This window comes from Pteronotus mesoamericanus, unplaced genomic scaffold, assembly GCF_021234165.1.
Source record: "Pteronotus mesoamericanus isolate MK-2021 breed Mesoamerican mustached bat unplaced genomic scaffold, CSHL_Meso_final contig_182, whole genome shotgun sequence".
Lineage (NCBI taxonomy): Eukaryota > Metazoa > Chordata > Mammalia > Chiroptera > Mormoopidae > Pteronotus > Pteronotus mesoamericanus.
The window spans coordinates 28227222-28249900 of record NW_026555078.1 but is presented as its reverse complement, the minus strand read 5'-3'; the positions used below and the strand labels follow the sequence as shown (position 1 = coordinate 28249900).

Below are 22679 nucleotides of genomic sequence, written 5' to 3'. Positions count from 1 at the left end.
ATAAGTGAAACACAGTAATTTTAACAGCATTTTTCAGTAGCTAAAGAACTAAGTGTACCTCTACATTAATTCTGTACAGTTACTGCTTAAAAGGTCTTCTGATGGCCTGAAAGAGTCCTTGTCCTTATCAAAGCACCTAAAATACTACCATAATAAAACTTAGGTTGTATGGAGAAACAGACTTAACATTAACAATAAAGATTAATGGAAAAAGCATCAAATTCTATTAATATTAATAAAAGTTCTGCTGAATATGGCTTGCAAAATTAAAACCAAAATAATGGTAATAGCTAATACCACAATAAAAACAAAATTAAATGACATAGGCTTAATTTCCTTCAATATTTAAATAATATAATCAAATTATATAACTATGATAACCCATAATTGCTTTAATCAACAAAAAGTAGCCTTCATATTTTAATAATGTAAATTTTTACCCTAGAAGATTACAGAGCAGTAAAATAATTCAAGAAATTAGTAATTAGTTCAAAAAAAAGTAAACTGAGTTGTATTTTGTGAGGAAGATGAAAAACCTTTTACAGAAGAAGGAGGTGTTGAGTTTTGATCCTGTTCAAATGAAAATGGAAAACTGAAATCATCTTTTCCAGCTCCAAAAGTATGAGTTGAAGAATCTGATGGAAAAGAAAATGTAAAGGCATCTTCTCCTTCTGGTTTCCCAAATAAGTTTCCTGAAGAAAATATATATACAATATCATGCTATTCATGTTACATAATTTGTATAACCTACTATATTATAGTATATTGCATACAGTACATATGGTAACATTGAATCACTTATCTGTCATGAAGATATTTAACTATATTCATCTCCTGTGCAAAGCACTGTCCTTTTTATTATGGAGGGTTATACAGATTCAAACATAAATTCTACTTTGAAGTAATTTGAACTCAGGTATATAAAGAACTAGTATATAAGATAGAAGGAGGGGCAAAGACCTTGAGTTGAGAGCATAGCACAGAGGCACAGAAACAGGTGTGCATTGGAAATATAAGGATGACAGAAATAAATTCAGCTTGTCAGGAGCAGTGAGAAATAATAAAGAGTTATTAAAATGGAATTAATGAAGGTGAGCTTGGAAAAACTGATGAATGTCCAAATACAGAATCTGGACTTTGGTAGATAACAGGAAGTCATTAAATATTTTCAAGCAGAGATATGACAAGATTTGTACTTCTTTATATAAGGATTATTCAGAAGAGAATGTGCAGAAGGGCTGGAACGAGAGAGTGTTTATAAGAGGGAATAATAGAAAAGAGATGATGAAAGCTGGGCTTCACCTAAAGTCACAGTAAAGGGAATGGTAAAGGGAAAGTAAAAGAAATGGTGGGTCTGAGAGACATTGCATAAGTCAACAGTGAAAAGGGTGCTACCGTTTTAAAAGGGATTTTTAAAATCAACTTGACATTAAAAATTATTTGGTTGATGACTCCAGAGTTGTTAAGGAAAAAATTATTTTTCATTCATTTTATTATTTAAGACTATAGTATATTTTCAACATCTTAATTATAATTTTAATTGTTAATTTAAAATATATAGTCATCTACTTGAAACAAGTCTTTTAAAGCACCTATATTTTTCCATAGAGAACTAATTCAATGAGTACATTAGGCAAAACAATTTACTTTGTGCCACTTAGTAATTTCAGATAGTTTTAAACATCTATTATTTCACCCTAAATAAATCTGAGCCAACCAGCAGTAGGGTGGGTGAATGGATGGATTGATTACAGATACTTGAGTACTCCCCTCTCCCTTTCTCACTTTATTTTTCCATTGACTTCAGTACACATGACTTCAAATAACCTGTGGTTAGAAGAGACTTTATATACAAGGCCTGTCCAGAAACTATCCAGCCATGTAATATGGAAAATAGAGGCATTTCTTGAGGAAGATATAAGAGACATTGTACACAGGACAATGACGCCTAAGTCCCCTTCAAAGTATGCACCTTGGGACCTCACACAGTTTTCCCAGCATCATTGTAAGTGGTTTCAATCAAGTCATTAGTGACTGCAGCATGATATTCCTTCTGCTCTGGTAGCAGAAGCTGTGGAATGAATTTTGCCATGACACATTTAATGTCAAGTTCTTGTGTCAAAATCTTGGACACAGTAGTTTTTGGAATCCCCAGATCAGCTTCTAGTTCTCACATTGTCAGTCGCTGATCTTTGTTGATTGCAGCCCATACACATTCAACGGTCTCAGGTGTTCTGCTTATTGCAGACCTTTCAGAACCTAGATCACTTTCAATAGATTCCTGACCATCTTTGAAGCATTTGTGCCACACTTTTATTTGTGCTGCACTCTGTGCATTGTCCCCCAAAGCTTTCTGAACCATCCCAATAGTTTACAGGGAAGAATGTTCAAGCTTAACGCAAATTTTTTTGCAGAATCATTGCCCTAGTTGCTCATTTTGAATGTGACTGCCACACAGTACACACGCTCACTCAACAGCGTCTACCACCCCCACTGACTAGTACAGTGAAGTTATCATTGTTCACGCATGCGCATTCCAGTCCACTCACCTTGGCTGCCAGTTACATCAATGTCATGCAAACCATTCTCATTATATTAACATTATATAATGGATGGACTTTTTCCAGATAGACCTTGATAAATAATGACAGGTGATAGAATGCAAAAAAGTATTTTAAAAAGAAATGTTCAGGAAAGTGAAGGAGAGATATTTTTGGAATAGAAGGTTGAAGGGGAAAATAAAAGTTTGTATGGAAGAGAACTGGGTCTTGAAAAGATGGTTAGAAAGAGATGAAGTTGAGGACACCAGGGAGAAGAAAGTGTGGACATACTTGGTTTGCAATGAGTTCTTCAGTCTGGACAAAGCACAGATTACTCTTATAAGAGGAAAGCTTAAATGGTATTTGGGAGCTAGGTTAGAAAAGAAGAAGCATAAGTTGATACACGATGGGGAGTCACTTAATGTATTTAACTATGGAAATGAGGTGGTCAACACCATGCGTAAGGAAGATTAATTGGACTGTGATCTACAGGTAAGATGAAAGGAGGAAAAGACTAATTACAATGTTACTGCAATAGCCCAAGTGAATGGAAATGAATCTGAAATATGGTTTCAATGAAAACAGAAAAGAACAGAAATAAATATTTCAGAGAGAATTAATAAAACTTGATGACAAGCTGAATATATTCAAAGACAGAGAAAGTAAAATTATCACTGATATTCTAAGTCTTGGCAACTAGAATAATGGTACATAAAAAAGGGAACAAGTTTGGTTTCAGATATGCTGAGGGTTTTTTTTGTTTATTTTTTAAATTAAAATTCTTGTCAATTACAGTTGGCATTCAATATTATATCAGTTTCAGGTGTTCAGCATAGCTGTTAGGCATTTATATAACTTAAAAAGTGATCATCCTGATACGTCTTGCACTCGCCTGAAACCATTTGTTGTTTTACAATATTACTAACTATATTCCCGATGCTGTACTTTACATGTCTGTGACTATTTTGTAACTACTGATTTGTATTTCTTAATCCCTTTACCTTTTTCACCCAGGTCCCAACCCTCCTCCCATCTGGCAACCATCATTTGTTCTCTTTATCTATGAATTTGTTTTGTTTGTTCCTTTGTTTTGTTTTTTAGATTTCATATATAGGTGAAATCATATGGTATTTGTCTTTCTCTGATTTGTTTCATTTGTCAAATATGAGTTTTTAATGTCAACAGATACCTTAGCTATAAAGAGACATTAATAACACAATCACAAATAAGGTCAGATGGCTTTACTGGTGAGTTTTACCAAACATTTAAACATGAATTAATGCCAATCCTTGTCAAACTCTTCCAAAAAATCAAAGAGGAGGAAACACTCTCAAATTCATTTTATAAGGCCAGCATTACCTTGATACCAAAGCCAGAAAAGGACACTACCAGAAAAGTAAAGTACAGACTAATATCCCTCATGAATATAGATGCAAACTACCAATCACTTACCAACTTCTTGTTGTGATGAGAGAGGATTTAAATTTCCTGCAGAACAGTGTTCATTAAACTGAAAAATAATTTCCATTCAACATTACTCATGAAATCAGTAGAACAGTATATACAGCATTTATATTTGAATCAAAAGCCTGGTTCTTCTAATAAGCATAATTAGAGTAGATGAAATGGCAACATTCTATATAGCACACTATTGTACTTAAGAGATCTATCTTCAAAACATCATTTACTTATATTAAAATAAGGCTTATTGATTTGATGCTGGCAATAGATAAAAATATTACTAGTTTATATGTATTTTACAAAGGAAGCTCCTACTTTGGAATATTAATATAACCTAAAATTCTAATTAACTTTTGCTTTATTCTGAAAGCTTTTTACAAACCAGGTTCTTGGTATTATTTTCCTGCCTATAAAAGCAATTGGAAGTATGATAACTTCATGTCACTTCAGATCAAGTTTTGCTATCAAAGCCCGTTGGAATCATGACAACAGTTTTCTGGTTTTAAAAAAATCTTAATAATGCATAATGAGCATTTTTATGTCATTATTTTTCCAAAACCTGACTCTTTTTATGGCATTTTAACATTCCTCCATATTGGCATACCATGCAGTTTCAAACATCCTTTTATTTTGGATAATTAAGTTGTTTCTTTTTTCTAATACAAAGCACAACTGAATACTGTTTGCATAGATTTATTTACATTTCTTTGACAATTATGGAAAGCTATTTTTCCCCCACACATTTTATAAATCATTTGAATTTATTTTCATGAATTATCTATTCACTAAATGGACTTTGTCAACATCTCTACTGAGGCAGTATCTTTTCTTTGTGGTACATATAAGCTGTTTACATATTAAATATTAATCCTTTGTCATAGTATTACAAATATTTAATATCACATTATCATTTTGCCTTTAATTTTTTTAACATATAAACATTTGTATGTAACCAAACTCAAATTTTAAAATTTTTCTTTTGGCCCCAGATGGTGTGGCTCTGTGGACTGAGCACCAGCCAGTGAACCAAAGGGTCACTGGTTCAATTCCCAGTACGGCACAACTCAGAGCCTGGGTTGCAGACCAGGCCCCCAGTTGGGGGCACGTGAAAGGCAACTACACATTGATGTTTCTCTCCCTTTCTTTCTCCCTCCTTTCCTCTTCCATTAAAAATAAATTAATAAATTTTTAAAAAATTTTTTTCTTTTGGCTCTTCTTCCATTGTTACTTAGAGAATCCTTCCTTCTCTTAAGGTCTTAAGATCCATCTGTATTTCCTGTGAAAATTTTATGGGTAAATACTTTTTTCTTTAATGCATCTATAACCTCTACTGCTGTATTATGTAAGATGAACACCCAATTTAGCCCTACTATTTTGGGATCCCATATTTATCACATTCTAAATACTTTTGTTTCAAGATTTTCTAGCCTATACCATTGATCAATCTGTCAATCCTTGTACCATTATCCCACTATTTTGATTGTTATAGGTTTACAGGAATTTTATTAAGTAAAAAGTGAAGTTACCCCACTCCCCACAAACACACCAGTATTGTATTTCATGGTATTCTCTTATTAGGGTATTCTCTTTTTCATTTCTAATGTAGGTAAATTGTCTTACCTTTCTGTCAGTCTAGTAAGGAATTTATAAATTTTGTTAATATTTTTCAAAGAACCAACTTTGGGCCATGGCTGGTGTGCCTCACTTGGCTGAAGCATTGTCAGGTAAACCAAAAGGTCACAGGTTTGATTCCTGATCAGGTCACATACCTAGGTTGCAGGTTTGGTCTCCTAGACTGGGTGTATACTGATCAATGTTTCTCTCTCACATTGATATGTCTTTCCCTCTCTCTCTCCATCCCTTCCACTGTCTCTAAAATCAAAAAGCATGTCCTTTGGTGAATATAAGAAAAAAGAACCAGGGGACTTCTGGTCAAGATGGAGGCGTAAATAGAAATGCTTTGCCTCCTCACACAACCATAGAAAGAATTACAACCAGATCTCAAAACTAGTAACACCCAGAACCATCAGAAAATTGAGCTGCATGGAAGTCTGACAACTAAGAATTTAAAGAAGACAAATTCACCCAGATGGGTAGGAGGGGCCAAGTTGCAGAGACGGGTGGAGAGGCAGTGTGCCACAGAAAGGCGGTGGCAAGACAGGAGGGATACCTTGGGAGTGAGTGAGCCCAACCACAGGGCAGATTGCACAGCCTAGGGTTTCAGCACTGCAAAGATAGATACCCATTACCTCTGGCTGTAAAAACCAGTGGGGGTTGGGGCAGCAGAATAAACTGCTGGATTATTTGGCATAAAGGGTGAGCAAAGCCTTAGAACGTATGCAAACCTATTCATTCCGGGATTCACCACTGAGGCAGCACCTGGAAGGGTGCCAGTCACACATGGGAAGGGGATGTAGTGACTAGAAATGGGGTGAGCACTGGGCAAACCGCCAGAAGCCAGGTGGTGGCATTGTCCCCTTTCTGAGCCCTCCCCACATAGCCACAAAGCAATGAAGCAGGTTGCCCCACCCTGGCAATTACCTAAGGCTCCACCACACACAGTTTACAGATGCCTTTTCTACATAGGCCACACCAATAAGACAGGGAGTAAAAAGCAGATTTCTCTGCTACACAGAAACAAACACAGGGAGGCTTCTAAATCGAGGAGACAAAGAAATATGGCCCAAATGAAAGAACAGAACAAAATCGCAGAGAAAGAACTAAGTGGAACAGAGATAGCTAACCTATCAGATGAAGAGTTCAAAACACAGGTTATCAGGATGTTCAGAGAACTCCTTGAGTATGGCAAAAAAAATAAAGGAAAAAATTAAGGTTACACTAAGTGAAATAAAGAATAATCCACAGGAAACCAGCAGAGAAAGGGAGGGAAGCCAGGACTAAACCAATGATTTGGAACATAAGGAAGAGAAAAACATTCAACCAGAACAAAAAGAAGAAACAAGAACTCAAAAAAATGAGGAGAGCCGTAGGAAACCTCTGGGACATCTCCAAATGTGCCAACATCTGAATCATAGTGATGCCAGAAGGAGAACAGAAAGAGCAAGAAATTGAAAACTTATTTGAAAAAATAATGAAATTAAACTTCCCTAGTTTGGTGAAGGAAATACACATATAAGTTCAGGAAGCACAGATATTCCCAAAGAAGTTGGACCCAAAGAGGACACACCAAGACACATCATAATTAAAATACCAAATGTTAAAGATAAAGAGAGTATCTTAAAAGGAAGCAAGAGAAAAGAAGTTAGTTACCTACAAAGGAGGTCTCATAAGACTATCAGGGGATTTCTCAAAAAAAAACTTTGTAGGCAAGGAGGGAATGGCAAGAAATATTCAAAGTGATAAAAAGTAAGGACCTATAATCCAGATTACTCTATCCAGCAAAGCTATCATTTAGAATTAAAGGGCAGTTAAAGTGCTTCCCAGACAAGGTAAAGCTAAAGGATTTCATTACCATCAAGCCATTATTACAAGAAATGTTAAAGAAACCTATTTAAGAAAAAGAAGATCAAAATCATGAACATTAAAAAGGCAACAAATCCACAACTATCAACAATTGAATTTAAAAACAAAAACAAAAACAACTACGCAAATAACCAGGACAGGAACAGAATCATAGATATGGAGACCATTTGGAGGGTTATCAGCTGGGGGAGGTAGGGGGAGAATGGGGATATGGTGCAGGGATTAAGAAGCATAATTGGTAGGAACAAAATAGACAAGGAGAAGTTAAGAACAGCAGAGGAAATGGAGAAGCCAAAGAACTTACTCGTATAATCTATGGACATGAACTAAGGGGGGTGATTGTTGGAAGGAAGCGGGGCAATGGGAGGAGGGGAGCACAGAGGGAAAAACTGGGACAACTGTAATATCATAATTAATAAAATATACTTAAAATTACAAAAGAAAAGGAAGAAAAAAGAACCAACTTCAGCTTTGTTCATTTTTCTCTCTTTGTTTTCTAGTTCACTGATTTTTCTTATTTTTTCATTCTGTTTACTTTAGGTTTATTTTGTTCCTTTTTCTAGCTTTTTAAGGTGGAACCTTAGGTCACTAATTTTAGACCTCTCTTCTTTTCTATTAATTTAATTATTTAAATTACTAGTTATTTAAAGTTATCATTTACTCTGGTTTTGGCAGCACTCTACAATTTTTGATATGCTGAATGTTTACAATCATTCATTTTTAATTTTTTTTATCATTTCTCTCATGATTTCTTTGATCCATAACTTAAATATTTAGTATTTCCTACTATCTTGCTATTGATCTTTAATTTAATTCTATTGTGGTCTGAGAATATACTCTGTATGATTTCAGCCCTTTTAAATTTATTAATAAGACTTATTTTGGGCTCAGGTTATGATCTGTCTTGGTGAATGCACCATCAGCACCTGAAAAGAATATATATAGCTGCATTTGCTGGATGTGGTGTTCTATAAATATAAGTTAAGTCAATTGGGTCAATGGTGTTGTTCAGCTTTTATAAAAGATATTTATTGACTGTTGTCTAATTCTAGCAATTGTTGAGAGGGGATGTTAAAAATATCCAACTAAGTTTGTGTTTTTGTCTATTTATCCCTTAATTCTGTTAATTTTTGTTCTGTATTTTGAATCTGCTATAAGGCATGCACACATTTGTCACTGTTATATCTTCCATAAGAATTGGCCCTTTTATCCTTATGAAATGCACCTCTATATCTCTGTCAATATTCTTTGTCTGGAAGATTACCTAAAATGATAATAGTATAGTCATTGTGACCTTCCTTTGCTTACAGTTTTCATGCTCTACCTTTTTCCATCAATTACTTTCAACTGGTCTTTGTCTTTAAAGTGTTATCTTATAGATTACTTGGGTTATGCTTTTTGTCCATCTTATAATCTCTGCCTTTTATCAGAGTGTTTAGTCCATTTATAGAAATGTAATTATGTTAAAATTTCATATTTTAATCAAACATTTTATTATTTGTTTTCTGTTTGTTCCCTTGGTTTCTTGTTATGCTGTTCCTTCTCTGCTTTCTTTTGGGTTAAATGTTTTCTTAGAATTCCATTTTAATTTATTACCAATCTTATTTTTTGAATTTTTTTTATTATTCTTGACCAGGAAACCTAGTAATTATTTGCCAGTCTTGTTCCCCAACCCCAACACTGCAATATCAAAACAAAAAAAATTAAAAATAAACCAGCTTGCCAGGAGTCCAATTAGAATTGGATTACATTTATAAATTATTGGGGGAAGAAATATATATTTATAATATTTTCTTCATATACAGGTATTTCATATATCTTTTGATACATGCAATTATTTTTTCAATGTATTTTTTTCTTCATCCAAATGTACATGTTTCCTGCTAAGGTTACATACAGTTACTTTGCATTTATGTTACTATTGTAGGTGAATATTAAGTAAGTGTAGTATGTACCTTCTAGGTATTGTTTTTGAAATAAACATTTAGATAAAAATTGAGATAAAAGTTGAAGACATAAACTACAAAATGTATAATAATGCCATATAATCAATCAATAAATTTGTAATTTCAACAATTTAATATTCTGTGGTAGGTGTAAGAATCAAATATTCTAACCCACATAAAATTGGTTAACTGTGACTAACTTAAATAAGCATAACAATATAATATTTATATTACATTACATTGCTACTTATGGCATTAAGTGGTTAGAACTTTTCTAAGTGTTTTATATACATAAACCCTTTTGATATTGAGAAACCCTACAGTAAAAATTATTTCCATTTTACAGATAAGAAACAGAGAATAATTCCTAAAATCCCACATCTAGTATACACCGAAGTAGTCTGGCTTCAGGGTATATTCTTAACCACTGTGCTATGCTGCTTTTACTAATCAAATATTCTTAATTTTCAGTTTCAACTGCTAAACACAGAAATAAGTACTTTATCATTTCTATCACTGAACAGGAGAAATCACTATTAGATGGAAATTCTTCAGGTCTTTTAAAATTAACCAATTTTAACCAATGTTGCTATATACCACACATATAGATAAAAAGACCAGCTAATAATCTGGAGTTTTTATACTAATATGGGAAATTTGTTTAGAAGTTAAACATATGAAATTTAAAGCCAAATTAGTTTTTAAACTGCCTTTAATTGCAATTCAAATCATTCCTATTCTGAGATTCTTTTTTTATAAATAGATGTCAATTTGGGGCACCTGAAGAAGATAATGGATAAACTTGGCTAAAAATAGACTACACTTACCTAATATTCATTTAAAGATTCAGAATCTTTAAAAAAATTGCCTCTGCCGCAAGATAGTTTGGTCATAAAGAATTAAAATTACTTGAGGTTCCAGTGTACAGATTTTTTAGAAACAAAACTTCAGCTGCTCATATTACCTTATCAGATGAGATTTCTGAATTAAATAGAGAAGAATCAAATAAATTCAATCCAGGTGATCTAGAAGTATAACTCATAAGAAAAGAAGTCCCTGGGGATTCCTTTTGTGTCTGATCTTCAGGCACAGTACTTCTGTTTCTGTTACAGAGAAATAAGAAATCACTAAAATGTTAAAAATAAGTTACTAAATATTGCAGACTGGTAAGTATCATCAGAAATGGCATAGAGCAGCAATTTTCAACCTTTTTCATCTAATGGCACACGTAAACTAATTATTAAAATTTGGCACACCAAAAATACATTTTTTGCCATTGGTAAAATTTTGATTCATTCACCCCAGATGACTATTCTGTTGGCTGTTGTCATTTTTTTATTTGACAATCTAAGGGGATAAAAGGTCAGTGCCCCTGACTAAATAGTCAAGTATCTCATGTTTTAAAAATTCTTGCAGCACACAGGTTGAAAATTGCTGGCATAGAGGTGAGAACTGACACAGTAGGGAAAGGAAGGAAGTAGCTACTGAAGTGACAAACCTATGGAGAAAAAGATGGCTTAGGTGGAGAATAATATTAAATAAAGTAGAAAATGAATTATGAAATTATAATAATTCTTACTGAGATTATACTATCAGGATCTACTCTAGGTATTTCCACTCTCCACTAACTTTATTCATCAATATGACCCTATAAAATAGGCACTTTCATTATCACTTTGATTTTACAGAAGTGGATTTTGATGCATAAAAAGGTTAAATGACTTGCTCGAAAGAAAGTAAGTGCCAGAGTTGGAATTTGAATGCTACAATCCAGATTCAAAGGCCAGACTCTTAACCCTGATTCTGTAGGTCTTGAAAGCCAGTCACAAAATTTTATGATGAGAAGCCAGCCATTCCAGATTGTTGCATAAGGAGTTAAGAACAAAATGCCTTGGGAAAAATAATTAGACAAGACAGTACCTAATACTGTGGTTAAAAGCATGGATTTTGGTGGCAAAACTGTCTGGGGTTTGATCTCAACTCTAACACCAACGAGTTGTACCATCTGTAATTCTGTTTCCTCATCTATAAGAATTATAAGGTACTTATATCTCATAAGTTGTTGTGAATCCTAAATGAGCAATATTTATAAATTCATAGACAGTGCTATTGTTTGTTAAATATCACGGAGGTCTGGAGATAACTTCCCTAACTAACTCCATGACCATTAGAGTCCAAGATCAATTTTTTCATCTATACAAAGAGGTTTTAGCATATGACTGCCACATTTTTTTTTTGCACTTCTCAGATTAATGATGAGTTCCACTTTGAACATGCTCAGTCAACATGTTCAACAGCATTACATTCACATATAGAAAACTCTTCATAGCAATTTAAAATATAGCAGACACAGGTGAGGGATTCCTGATGAAGTGAAATCTGCTTAATGTGTTTTAGATAAATCTCAGGAGCCACGTTAAGAAAGGGAGTGAACTAAACAAAGGGGTCAAAATGCAGCACTATTTTCTTGGCTGCAAACTACAAATCTGTGGTTTCCAAAATTAATCATTTTAGAGATATTTATGCCTACTTAAGTTACCTAATAGAAAGCAATTCTTGCTTTAGACACTACAACAGAAGGAAAAATTACTGCTGGACTATTAGTCAATGATGTCCACAATGATGTCCACAAGCTAATATACCACATTAGATAGTAGCTTTTTAGCTTGGAATTTAAAATTTTTCTGTAGGTTTTTTATGCTTTGGAAAATCTTAAATATATAGACTATTGCACTAGGTAAGTACTCAGGATCTATGTTGTCTTCAACTATGTCATAGGAAAAAGGGGGAAAAGGATATAGGAAACAAATGGCAGAATGTTAATAATTGAAAAATTGTTCAATTAGGGTGGGTACCTAGGCTCATTATACTAGTATCTATCTCCTTTGTGTATATGGAATGAATATTCCATAATAAAAACTTTTTAAAGGTACTAGGCATTTTATTATTCCTATCAATTATTTATATAACTCAATACATATATTCTTCAACTATAATTATTAATTAAAATCTTACATTTCAAATGGGGGTGTTTTAGGGAACAGTAATTTATCCAGAGATTCAGGTGTTTTCACAGCTTCAGGAGTTCTTAAAAATAAAGGAATTTCAGGAGTTCGTGAAAAATTCTCAGCCCCTTCTTCTATTTCATCATTATTTTCTACTGGCTTCACACAATGTTCTTCAGATATAACCTGCAAATTCAAAGTAACAGAAACTATAAAAATGAATGTTATGGCATTAATAAATTCACATACATAAAAATGTGTGAGGTAGAAAGTACCATATGAATGTATGGTGTTATCATTTCATAGGTAAAATAAGTAAAATAAGAATAGTCAAAAAAACAGAAAAAAATTTTTCATTTCTAATTTTTCATTGTTTTTCCAGCTCCACCTCTCCTACTCCTACCTGAAAAAGTAAACAATAACCAGATAAAATTTCCACATCATGCTCTGGGTCAAGAATTGTATATGTTACCTCCTTGAAAGGGAAAAGTAACTTGTTTCTAAGCAATTTTGCTCTCATTGGTTATGTTTTTTGCCCCTATGTATTCATTATACAACTTTTTCTGCAAAGATTGAGAACTTGAATAACTAATTTTCCTTTACGTTATTTTGTATGCTACCAATGTGATTTCTAAAGTATGTTTGTTACACCAAATTCCATTACAGAAACAGTTCGGGTCACTCCACCAAAAAAATTTAAATGTAATTTTTACCTATATTTCTTTATAACAACATACTATGTTGTCCCCTTTGTTTTATTTAAATTTTTATTTATTATTATTTTTTATTATATGTTGGTTTTCAGTGTACAACTTAATAATTAGACAATCATATACTTTACTAGTGTTTCCTACAATATTTCCAGTACGCTAACTGGTACAATACATAGTTATCACAATATTATTGACTATATTTCCTATGCTTTACTTACTTCCCTGTGACAATTTGGTAAATACCAATTTGTTTCTCTTGTTTTAACCTCTAGTATGGTGAACTGGTATACATTCTCTACACATATCATCATTAAAAGATTTCCATTATTAAAAAATATTATGAAGATATTTTTATGGTAACCACTGGTCTGGAATTGTTCAATATTACCAAACAAAATCATTTTCTTTAGATACGATTTAGTTGTGGTGTATATATACACACATATATATGTATGTGTATATATACAAATATACCTGTATTCAATTATTAATGACTGTATTTTCATGTAAATTTTTTGTAGCTTCATTTTTCATTCTAAAACTCCTCTAAGGAATAGATTCTGTAACACCATAGCAACTTGATTACTAAGCTAATATCATTTACACCTCATGTAAATAATCTTCATTATACCAAGCCTGAAATGAAAATGTAAACAATATTTTAAACATTTGACTTACTTGTGAAGTACATTTTAATTCTTTCACTTGTCCTACTGTCCCTTTACCTCCATCTGTCCCAGCATCTGTTTGTTAGAAGAGAACAAACTATATTTTCTCTTTGTAATTTAATTATAAATAAAACATATTAGACCATATGAAATTGCCAATATTTAACTGTTTTGATCTACAAAATGGCAATTTCATGTAATTCAACCTAATACATAAAACCTATATGAACAGTTTAAGGAACAAAATTGTAAAGAAGACACCCATGTAACCACCATCCAGGTAAGAAATACAAAATTATGAATATCCCAAAAGGCCCTATATTCTTTATATATCCCCCTCCTCATATGTAACCACAATCCTGACTTCTGTAATAATCATTTTCTTGATTTGTTTTATATATCACCTAAGCAATATAATTTACTTTTCATGTGTTAAAATATTACATGATGAAATAGTATGTGCTCTTTATTTGCTTTTTTGTTTAGCATATGCTTGGGAGATTCACCTGTATTGTTACACCTAGACATAGTTACTTACTTTTACTGATGTAAAGTATTCCATCGTCCAAACACAATACAATATATCTATCCATTCCACTGCAAATGGGCATTTGAGGTGTTTCTGCTTTGAGGCTATTACAAACAATGATAATACAATATTCTTTTGTATGTACGTATTTGTATTTCTCTAGGTATATACCTTGGAGTGGAATTACAAGGTATAGGATATGTGTATCTTCCACTTTACCAGATGTTAAACTATTTTCAAAGTTTAGTTTCCAAACTGTTTACCAATTTTTGTTGTTGCAACTGACCATCCTCAGCCACCCTAGCAAGTCATTCAATTTTCACCATACAAAATTGTTAGCTCCAATTATAATTTAGGTGTGGCATCAATATATGGTCATTTATAAATGGCAGTTCCTACCAATAGTTATGAGAGTTCCTATTGCCCTACATTCTCATCAACACAGTATTGTCAGACTTTCTGAATTTTACTAATGTGGTGGGTGTGTAAGGAATCTCATTGTGGTTTTATTTTTAAGTTTATTGACTTGCTGAGCAATTTTTCAGATGTTTACCTGCCACAAAAATTTCTCTATTTAAAGTGCCTATTTGTGTATTTTGCACATATTTCCAATTGCATTGTCTATCTTTTTCTTCTTGGTTCATAGAAGTTCTTTATAGATTTTTGGGAACTAGTCTTGTGACAGTCTAAATCATCTTGCCTTCCATTCTTTTTATAGTGTCTTTTGATGACTTGGTGACTTAGCTTTCATTCTTTTTATATGTCTTTTGGTGAATAGAAATTCTGAGTCATAATATAGCCAAATTTATCAAACTTTCTTCAAAAATATGCTAGGAAATTACTGAACAGAGCCTTTTTTTCTTCTGAGGTAACTATATGCCTTCTTGGGTATGAAGCCTCACCAGATCTGCTCCATGGCAACTAGGACTACACTAGATACATGCATTTCCCCACATAAGTGTATTCGCAATGTATGTTTCTAGAGATACATACACTCTGTCAGTTTGGCATATATAGAGGATTACAAATAGGTGGAACAGATCACCTATGTAGGTAAGATATATTTCTTTATTCTGGAAGAAAGCAGGAAAAATATCCATCTACATGAAATAAGCATATTATATTGGTTGAATCCTATTTCGAGAGTGGGAGAAATAGTATATGATCATTCTGAATATGCATATATGTACAGAATTTTTATACTGCCAGAATGAGCCATATTTTTTAACTTTTATTTTATTTTATTTTATTTTTTATTGCTCAAATACATTTGTCTCCATTTTCCTGCAACCACTTTCCCCTGCCATTTTTAAAACTTCAAAATAATGCTATAGACAAGAAGGGGTGAAGACTTCAATATAGCCTATGAGTGGAGTAATTATTATGTTACTGGGTTACCAAAATATGCATATATATGTGTATGATATATTAAAAATATATACATATATACACAGAGACAGAGAATGAGTTAGTATTTTTAAGGGTGTGTCAAAGTTCCAACAGCTAGTTGTTTCTAGGACGATTAACTTAATACATATATATCCTGTGACCTTCCTATGATTTTATTGAAAGATAATAATACAAGACAGTAAAAGATTTAGGTAAAAGAATATGATAGCATTATTTTAATAGTAATAAAACTGGAAACAACAAAATATTCAAAGTGAGAGAATGGCTAAGTAAGTTATAGAATATATATACAATGGCATATTATACAGTTATTACAAATAAATTCTACTGAATGGTATGGAAATCTATCCTCAACAATAGTATATCAAGTGGGGAGAAAAGTATATAAAATGATATACATAGCATGCTTCAAATTTGCAGGGGAAATGTAAAATAAAACATATGTATGCATAAGAAAAAAATCAAGAATGTACATGGGTATGTACAGAGTTGGTTATGTCTGGGTGGTAGTGGTGTTGTGGTATTTTGGTATCTTTAATGTTTTTCTATGTTTTCCAAATTTTCTGCAATGAAATGCATTTGCTTTATATTTACGAAAAAAATATATTTAAAGACCAGGCATGCATGGTCAGTTAACCAGAGATGCAAACAATCTAAATAATTTATTTGAATAGCATAAAAACCTGATATAATTTGTTACTTCCAAGTCTTAGAAAAAACATAAATAGCAAATACCTGTATCTCCTTTTTCAATCCATTGATAGAAATTTGACTGTTTCTGTGGAGTTAACAATCTAAAACACAATAAATATAATTTTTATATTACTTGTTGAATTGATACATATCAGAAATTAAAGCACTTTCTTATTTTTATTTATTTTACTTACTGTTGTTCAATTACAGTTGTCCTGCCCATTGCTCACCCCTTCCCATCCCCCCCAACTCCCACAGTGAATCCTCCCCCATTGTCTGTACCCATGAGTCCTTTATTCATGATCCTTTGCTTGCCCCTTCCCCTTCTTTTCTCCGTTATCCCCCACCCCCCTCCTCTCTGGTCACTGTCAGCTTGCTCTTTTCTTATTTTTAAAAGTTACCTGAACTGCATAAAATTCTGTGAACTTTTAACAGCCGTAACATGGGAACATTTTGAATGGTTATTCATAGCAGAGTCATTAAATACCTGAAGAAAAGAAATCAGGCATTAGAAATGGCTACAAAAAAAACAAAAAAATTTTTTAGCTTGCCATGGCTACTCAGAGCTCTCCCCAAGAACATTGTTACTCTCATCATCACCATCGTTATCGACAACAACTTATAAACATTAACTGAAACCACTCTGTATAAAACATTAAATGAAGCACTGGGAAACATTAAAGATATAACTCTCAAGGAATTTGATGTCTGTGACAAGTATATTAACTATGTTTGGTAGTGTTTCTCCTTTTAAGGTAAACCTTTTAATATTTTATCCCATATTCATGGCTAATCAAGTCAATCTTACCATGTTCTCAACCAATTACCTGATATCTGTGTCTATCCTCTATAACCTCTCAAACTGAGCACAGGAAAGTGAAACATCAGGTTAAAAGATTAAAGCCTGAAACTCTCTTTTTTATACATGTATGACATGAGCTAATGCTTCATTTTTAACTTTAAATTATGTTTAATATTAATTTTTAAACCACTGCTTTAGTAATGTTTCTATGGTCTGTTTCAAGTCTTTAATTCTCTCTGATTCAATCATTTTGAAGAGTTCCTGATTTTTCTTATTTGACCCAAAATGAAAATGTCTTTCATAGAAAAGTTAATTCCATTTATTTTTGTTTTAACAGCCACTGGTCTTAATTTTGTCATCTTGATGTGCTTTCACATCATAGAAAAAGACCTTGTCCTTAAGGAACACCTGTTCCTTAAAAAATAAATGTTTTTTTGCTGTGTGTTTTAAATAATATACATGTTTGTATATGTCTCCTAGTATTTGTACAAATATTTTAAGTATTTGTTTACAGCAGATACCAAGAAGTGACACTGCTGAGTATGTGCATTTGTATTTTTAATTAGTACTGTGAATCAGTCCTCCTAAGTAGTTGCACCAAATTATACTCCTAGATAGTAACAAATGTTTTGATGTCTGAAAACTGATAGGTGAAATGTTTCTCTTTGGTTTAATTGCATTTCCCCTGAGGTCAGCATCTTATCTTTAGTGCCCCTTTGTCTTTCCTTTTCTGTAAACTACCTTATATTTGGCCCATTTTTACTTTTTATTAATTTGTAAGAATTATTATGTATTTCTTTACATATTATATATTCTGAATACTAATCCCCCTGCCCATACCATCACTGTTTTTGAACTCTGTTAGTGTATTTTGTTATACAGAAGTTTTTTATTTTGAGGTAGTCCACTAGTAAGTTTGTCTTTTATTCTTCCACAGTGTTTTGGGATGATAAAAATGTTCTGGAATTAGACAGTGGTGACGCTTAAACTGTCTTGTAAATATACTAAAACCCACTGAATCCTACTCTTTAAAATTGTGAACTTTATGATATGTGAATTCTCTCAATAACAAAAGTAAAAAAAATTTAAACATTATAAACATTTTGATATCTGGTAGTATGGGTCCCCCTAACATTTTTTTTAATCTCTTACTTTAAATCTTTACTTAAAGTCATTTATTAATCTGTTAATGTAGTGAATCACACCGATATTTTCTAATGCTAACCCATCATAACAGTCTTTGAGAAAAGTAAAGATAGCTACTTTAAGAATTAGTGTAATTTTCCTTTTTGTTATATTAATTGGTTAATTTTGGTGAATACTGCAAATGAAAATTGAACTGAATTCTGTGTATGTTAGACACAAAATTCGCTGTGTTATTCAGATCCTCTCAGGGGTATCCAGCCCAGCCTAAGATGGTTATGAATGTGGCCCAACACAAAATCGTAAATTTACTTAAAACTTTTATTTTATTTTACTTTTTTTGCTGAAAAGTTTTCATTAGTGTTTGTGTATTTAATGTGTGGCCCAAGACAACTCTTCTTGTTCCAGTATGGCCCAGAAATCCCAAAAGGTTGGACACTCCTGCATATTCTTACTTATTTTTTATCTTACTTGATTTTTATCCAGTGTCAGAAACTGCCAGTTATCTATCCTGTCAAAATCTACTTTCCCTATAAAACATAAACAAAGACAAAACCTCCTATGTTTCTCAATCTTTCCCCAGACAGAGGTTGCCCTATGACTAAGTTCTGGCCATGAAACATTATTATAAATTGCTTAAAGAGCTTCCTGGAAAAATCTTTTAATATGGGATTCTATCTTCAGGAAGAATGAAGGAAGAGAGATGTGCCAACCAGAAGCTAGCTTTCTGGCTGGTATGTTCCTTGTTCTTCATACAAATCAAATCCCATATTAAAATCTTTTAATCACCTAGCCTTTCTCCCCTTCTTTGCTACCTAGAAGGCAGATATCATGGCAAAGTTGAAATGGTCAAGCTTCTGACCATTATGTGACCTTGATGCAAAAGCTTGGCATTTAAGGATAGCAGGAAAAGAAAATGGAGATGGATCCTGAGAAATAATGAAATAACGGTGATGGTGCTATCACCCCTGATATGTGTACCTGAGTCACTTACTTTAGAATTTCATGGCAGGCAAAAGAAAAAAAATGTTTATCTTGTTCAACCTTATTATTTCATGCTTTGGTTTTATCATTGTTTCACATATAGCCAAACTAAATCCCTAAACTCAGCACTTTTTTTGATAGAGTTATTGTTTTAACTGTGGATTCAATTTTCTTTGAAAGTTTTTCACTTTTTGCTTTATATATTTTGAAAGTGTATAATTTGGTGCATCATAGTTATGACTTCTTGGTGAATTATTCTTTGTAAAAATATGAAATATATTTATCCTTACTAATTTTTTTATCTTTAATCTTACTTATATGGTGTAGTTACATCTACTTTGGTTTTGTTTGCTTTGCCTGATGTATATTTTCCATCCTTTTATCGTCAGCCTTCATTTGTCAAGTTGGTTTATCTGTTCTGTTTTAATAGTATATAGCTGTATTTCATTTGCATATTCCATTGAAGCACCTATGTCACACTTTTATTATTCCTAATTTGTTCAGAACTATTTTTGATACCTATTTGTTTTCTATTTAAAATGCTTTCTAGCTGTTTTATTTTTCCTCATTCCTGCCTTCTGCTGGACTGATTTTTCTTTGTCTCATCTTTTATTCTACTGTTTTAAAACTTAAGCACTCCATTTCTCTACTGTTGGTTACCCTTAAATGTTTAACATACATGCCTAATTTTACATTTTACCAGCAATACATAGAGTTAACTAGTGTTTGTATCTTCTCCTTAGTTCCATCCTCTAACAAAAAAGAACATGAATAAACTTGTTTCCCTCATTTATCTTCCCACCTTCATCCCATATTGATATCATCTGGAATTTTAGTACGAGATTTTTAAGCTTTTATCATTAATACATATTTAGAATTAACAAGCTCCACTAATTATTTTTGTCACCACTACTCTATATCTGTGTGTATTAATTATGAGTTAATGGAAAACAATTATATTTTTCATTGAGAGTTTCCCTCTGGACTATCTTCAGGAAGAATGAAGGAAGAGAGATGTGCCAACCAGAAGCTAGCTTTCTGGCTAGTATGTTCCTTGTTCTTCATACAAATCAAGAACCAACCGGAGTACCATCTCTCTCTAACCCAAGCTCCTATACTCACTGCTTTCACATGGAGACAGTCATGCCATTTCTGATGCCCGGTCAAAGGCCGATGGATTATGAGATGAACAGGTATTAACTAAACTAATGACCACCAAGGTCACCCAATCAATTGATCTTTGCTCTCAGGCCTATAATTTCTGTAAGAGTATTCTCCTACACAAGTCCTGGGCCACAATTTCCCTCTTCAATCCAATCCTACTTTCTTCCTTCAGGAATGCCTCACAGTTTTTGATCTACTAGGTACAGAGTTTGGTATTTTAAAATATCTTTCTATTATTTTTAGGAGTATATAAGAAGGCTATAGTATATGCTCAGGCTGCCATGTTGAAATTCAAGTTTTATTAGACCCTGAGGTTGTATTAAGAGTTGATTTAATATACAGGATTTGGCACAAATAACACCCCTTATTTCTGTTACACAATCATAAGCATGTAATTCTGTAACATAACAGTATCATACTCAAGCACATCATATGACATTTTAGGTGAAATGTTCAAATTAAAACTAAAAATTATTACACCTATATTACCACCCTACCAACCACACTCAAGCAGGCATTACTTCTGCTGGACCCTATATTTATAACACACAGACAAACACAGAGAACACGCCTCAAATGCAATATATTCACTACCTCATTTAATGCAAGTATTTAAGTTTTACTATAAAAAAGAAATACCTACCTGTATATTGTTTTCTTTCTGTTTGAAGTCAACATTAGGAAGCTTTGACTGCTTCACAAAATTGTCTTCTTTTTTATCTGGGTTTTAAATTGCACAACTTCAAATCAATTCCAGAAATAGAATAAAATATCATACCGAAAATTTAACCCTACCTTGTGATTTAAAAAAATCCAGTCACATAAATACTTAATTCAAATTAAAATACAGAATTATGAAATTATTACACAAATCTTAATTCTTCATTACATAATAGTTATTACAATAACTATGAACATAAAATGAAAACCAGCTGGCAAAACTACATCTTTGTAATGGGGAACCAAATAAAGTGGTGATAATAATAACTAGAGGGGAGAAATAGCCAATGTACTTAAATACAACATAGTTAATCTAATCTGCACATCTCTTGAGTGAATCATGATTCAAATATTTCAGTCAGTCACTAATAACATTAACACAAGGCAGCTACCCACTTTTAATCACATATATTACAACACAACTTCTCAAATGAAAAATATATAATTAGTCATCCTCTGATGTCTATGCAACTAGATCAGAACACTTTTTTAAGTGTTTTTTCTCTTTCAAAGAGAAAAAAAAGTTAAGTATGAAAGGCATATATTGTTTGCTCTCAGAAAAAATCAAAGTGGTACTTTTCTGAGTCTATTGGTCTCTAGTATCTTTTGTTCTTGGTTATACCAAATGATAACATTGCTGCTTCTATTTCTTCTTCTATGTGTTTGCAAATAAAACTAAGTTTTTGAAAGTAAATATTGAGATACTGTACCTATAACTCTTTGTTCTGAAGATAAAATATTTATTGGTCTGACTAATTTCTGATATTCATTTGGAAGAGATAATTGACTTTTCTGAGAGGTTTTATTCAATGCGTGTTGTTCATCTTTTTCAAAAATTCTAAAGAGAAGATGAATTACATTAAGTATTAACATATACTGATGGAAGGAGACTTAACTTTGGGTGGTGAACACACAATACAATATACATATGATGTATTATAGAATCGTACACCTGAAATCTACATAATTTTATTAACCAATGTCACTCCAATAAATTTAATAAAAATTCTGAAAAAGAAATTAACATAAAGATAGAAGAGATATTCAGATACTATATCGTTAAACTTCCTTATTTCAAAGATAAAACTGAGTTCCAGAGAATTTAACAGGTCTACCCAATATTATTACATTATTTAATGGCATCACAGCTAAAACACCCCTTTCCTGATTAAGTCCAGCGCTCTTCTCCGTACACCATACTCTCATTTTAAAAACAATCATATTTTTAAAAACTTTCTAAACATGCAAAAAGTATTTTAAATGAAAACTTTATCTACAAATAGCATGCTTTAGAGTTTGTAATACTTAAAACTTTAGAAATAAATCAACTAGCATGAATATAGAAACCATTAAAGCAATATTATAACCATAAACAAGTCTTTTAACTTTTTCACTGGAAAAATAATTTCATTGAGTTT

At 32.4% G+C, this 22679-nt stretch overlaps 1 protein-coding gene across 1 annotated transcript in view; it reads right to left on the bottom strand.

The window, feature by feature from the left end:
* Nucleotides 1-489: 489 nt before the first annotated feature.
* CUNH14orf39 (chromosome unknown C14orf39 homolog) overlaps nucleotides 490-22679 on the bottom strand; it is a 43658-nt gene continuing 21468 nt past the window's right edge. The window contains exons 9-17 of the mRNA XM_054567032.1: nucleotides 21972-22099; nucleotides 21185-21261; nucleotides 16850-16935; nucleotides 16491-16549; nucleotides 13827-13891; nucleotides 12446-12621; nucleotides 10395-10557; nucleotides 3993-4050; nucleotides 490-692 (exon numbers count right to left, since the gene is read on the bottom strand). Of these exons, the coding sequence (XP_054423007.1) occupies nucleotides 490-692; nucleotides 3993-4050; nucleotides 10395-10557; nucleotides 12446-12621; nucleotides 13827-13891; nucleotides 16491-16549; nucleotides 16850-16935; nucleotides 21185-21261; nucleotides 21972-22099 (1015 nt within the window). The remainder of the gene's footprint in view (nucleotides 693-3992; nucleotides 4051-10394; nucleotides 10558-12445; nucleotides 12622-13826; nucleotides 13892-16490; nucleotides 16550-16849; nucleotides 16936-21184; nucleotides 21262-21971; nucleotides 22100-22679) is intronic.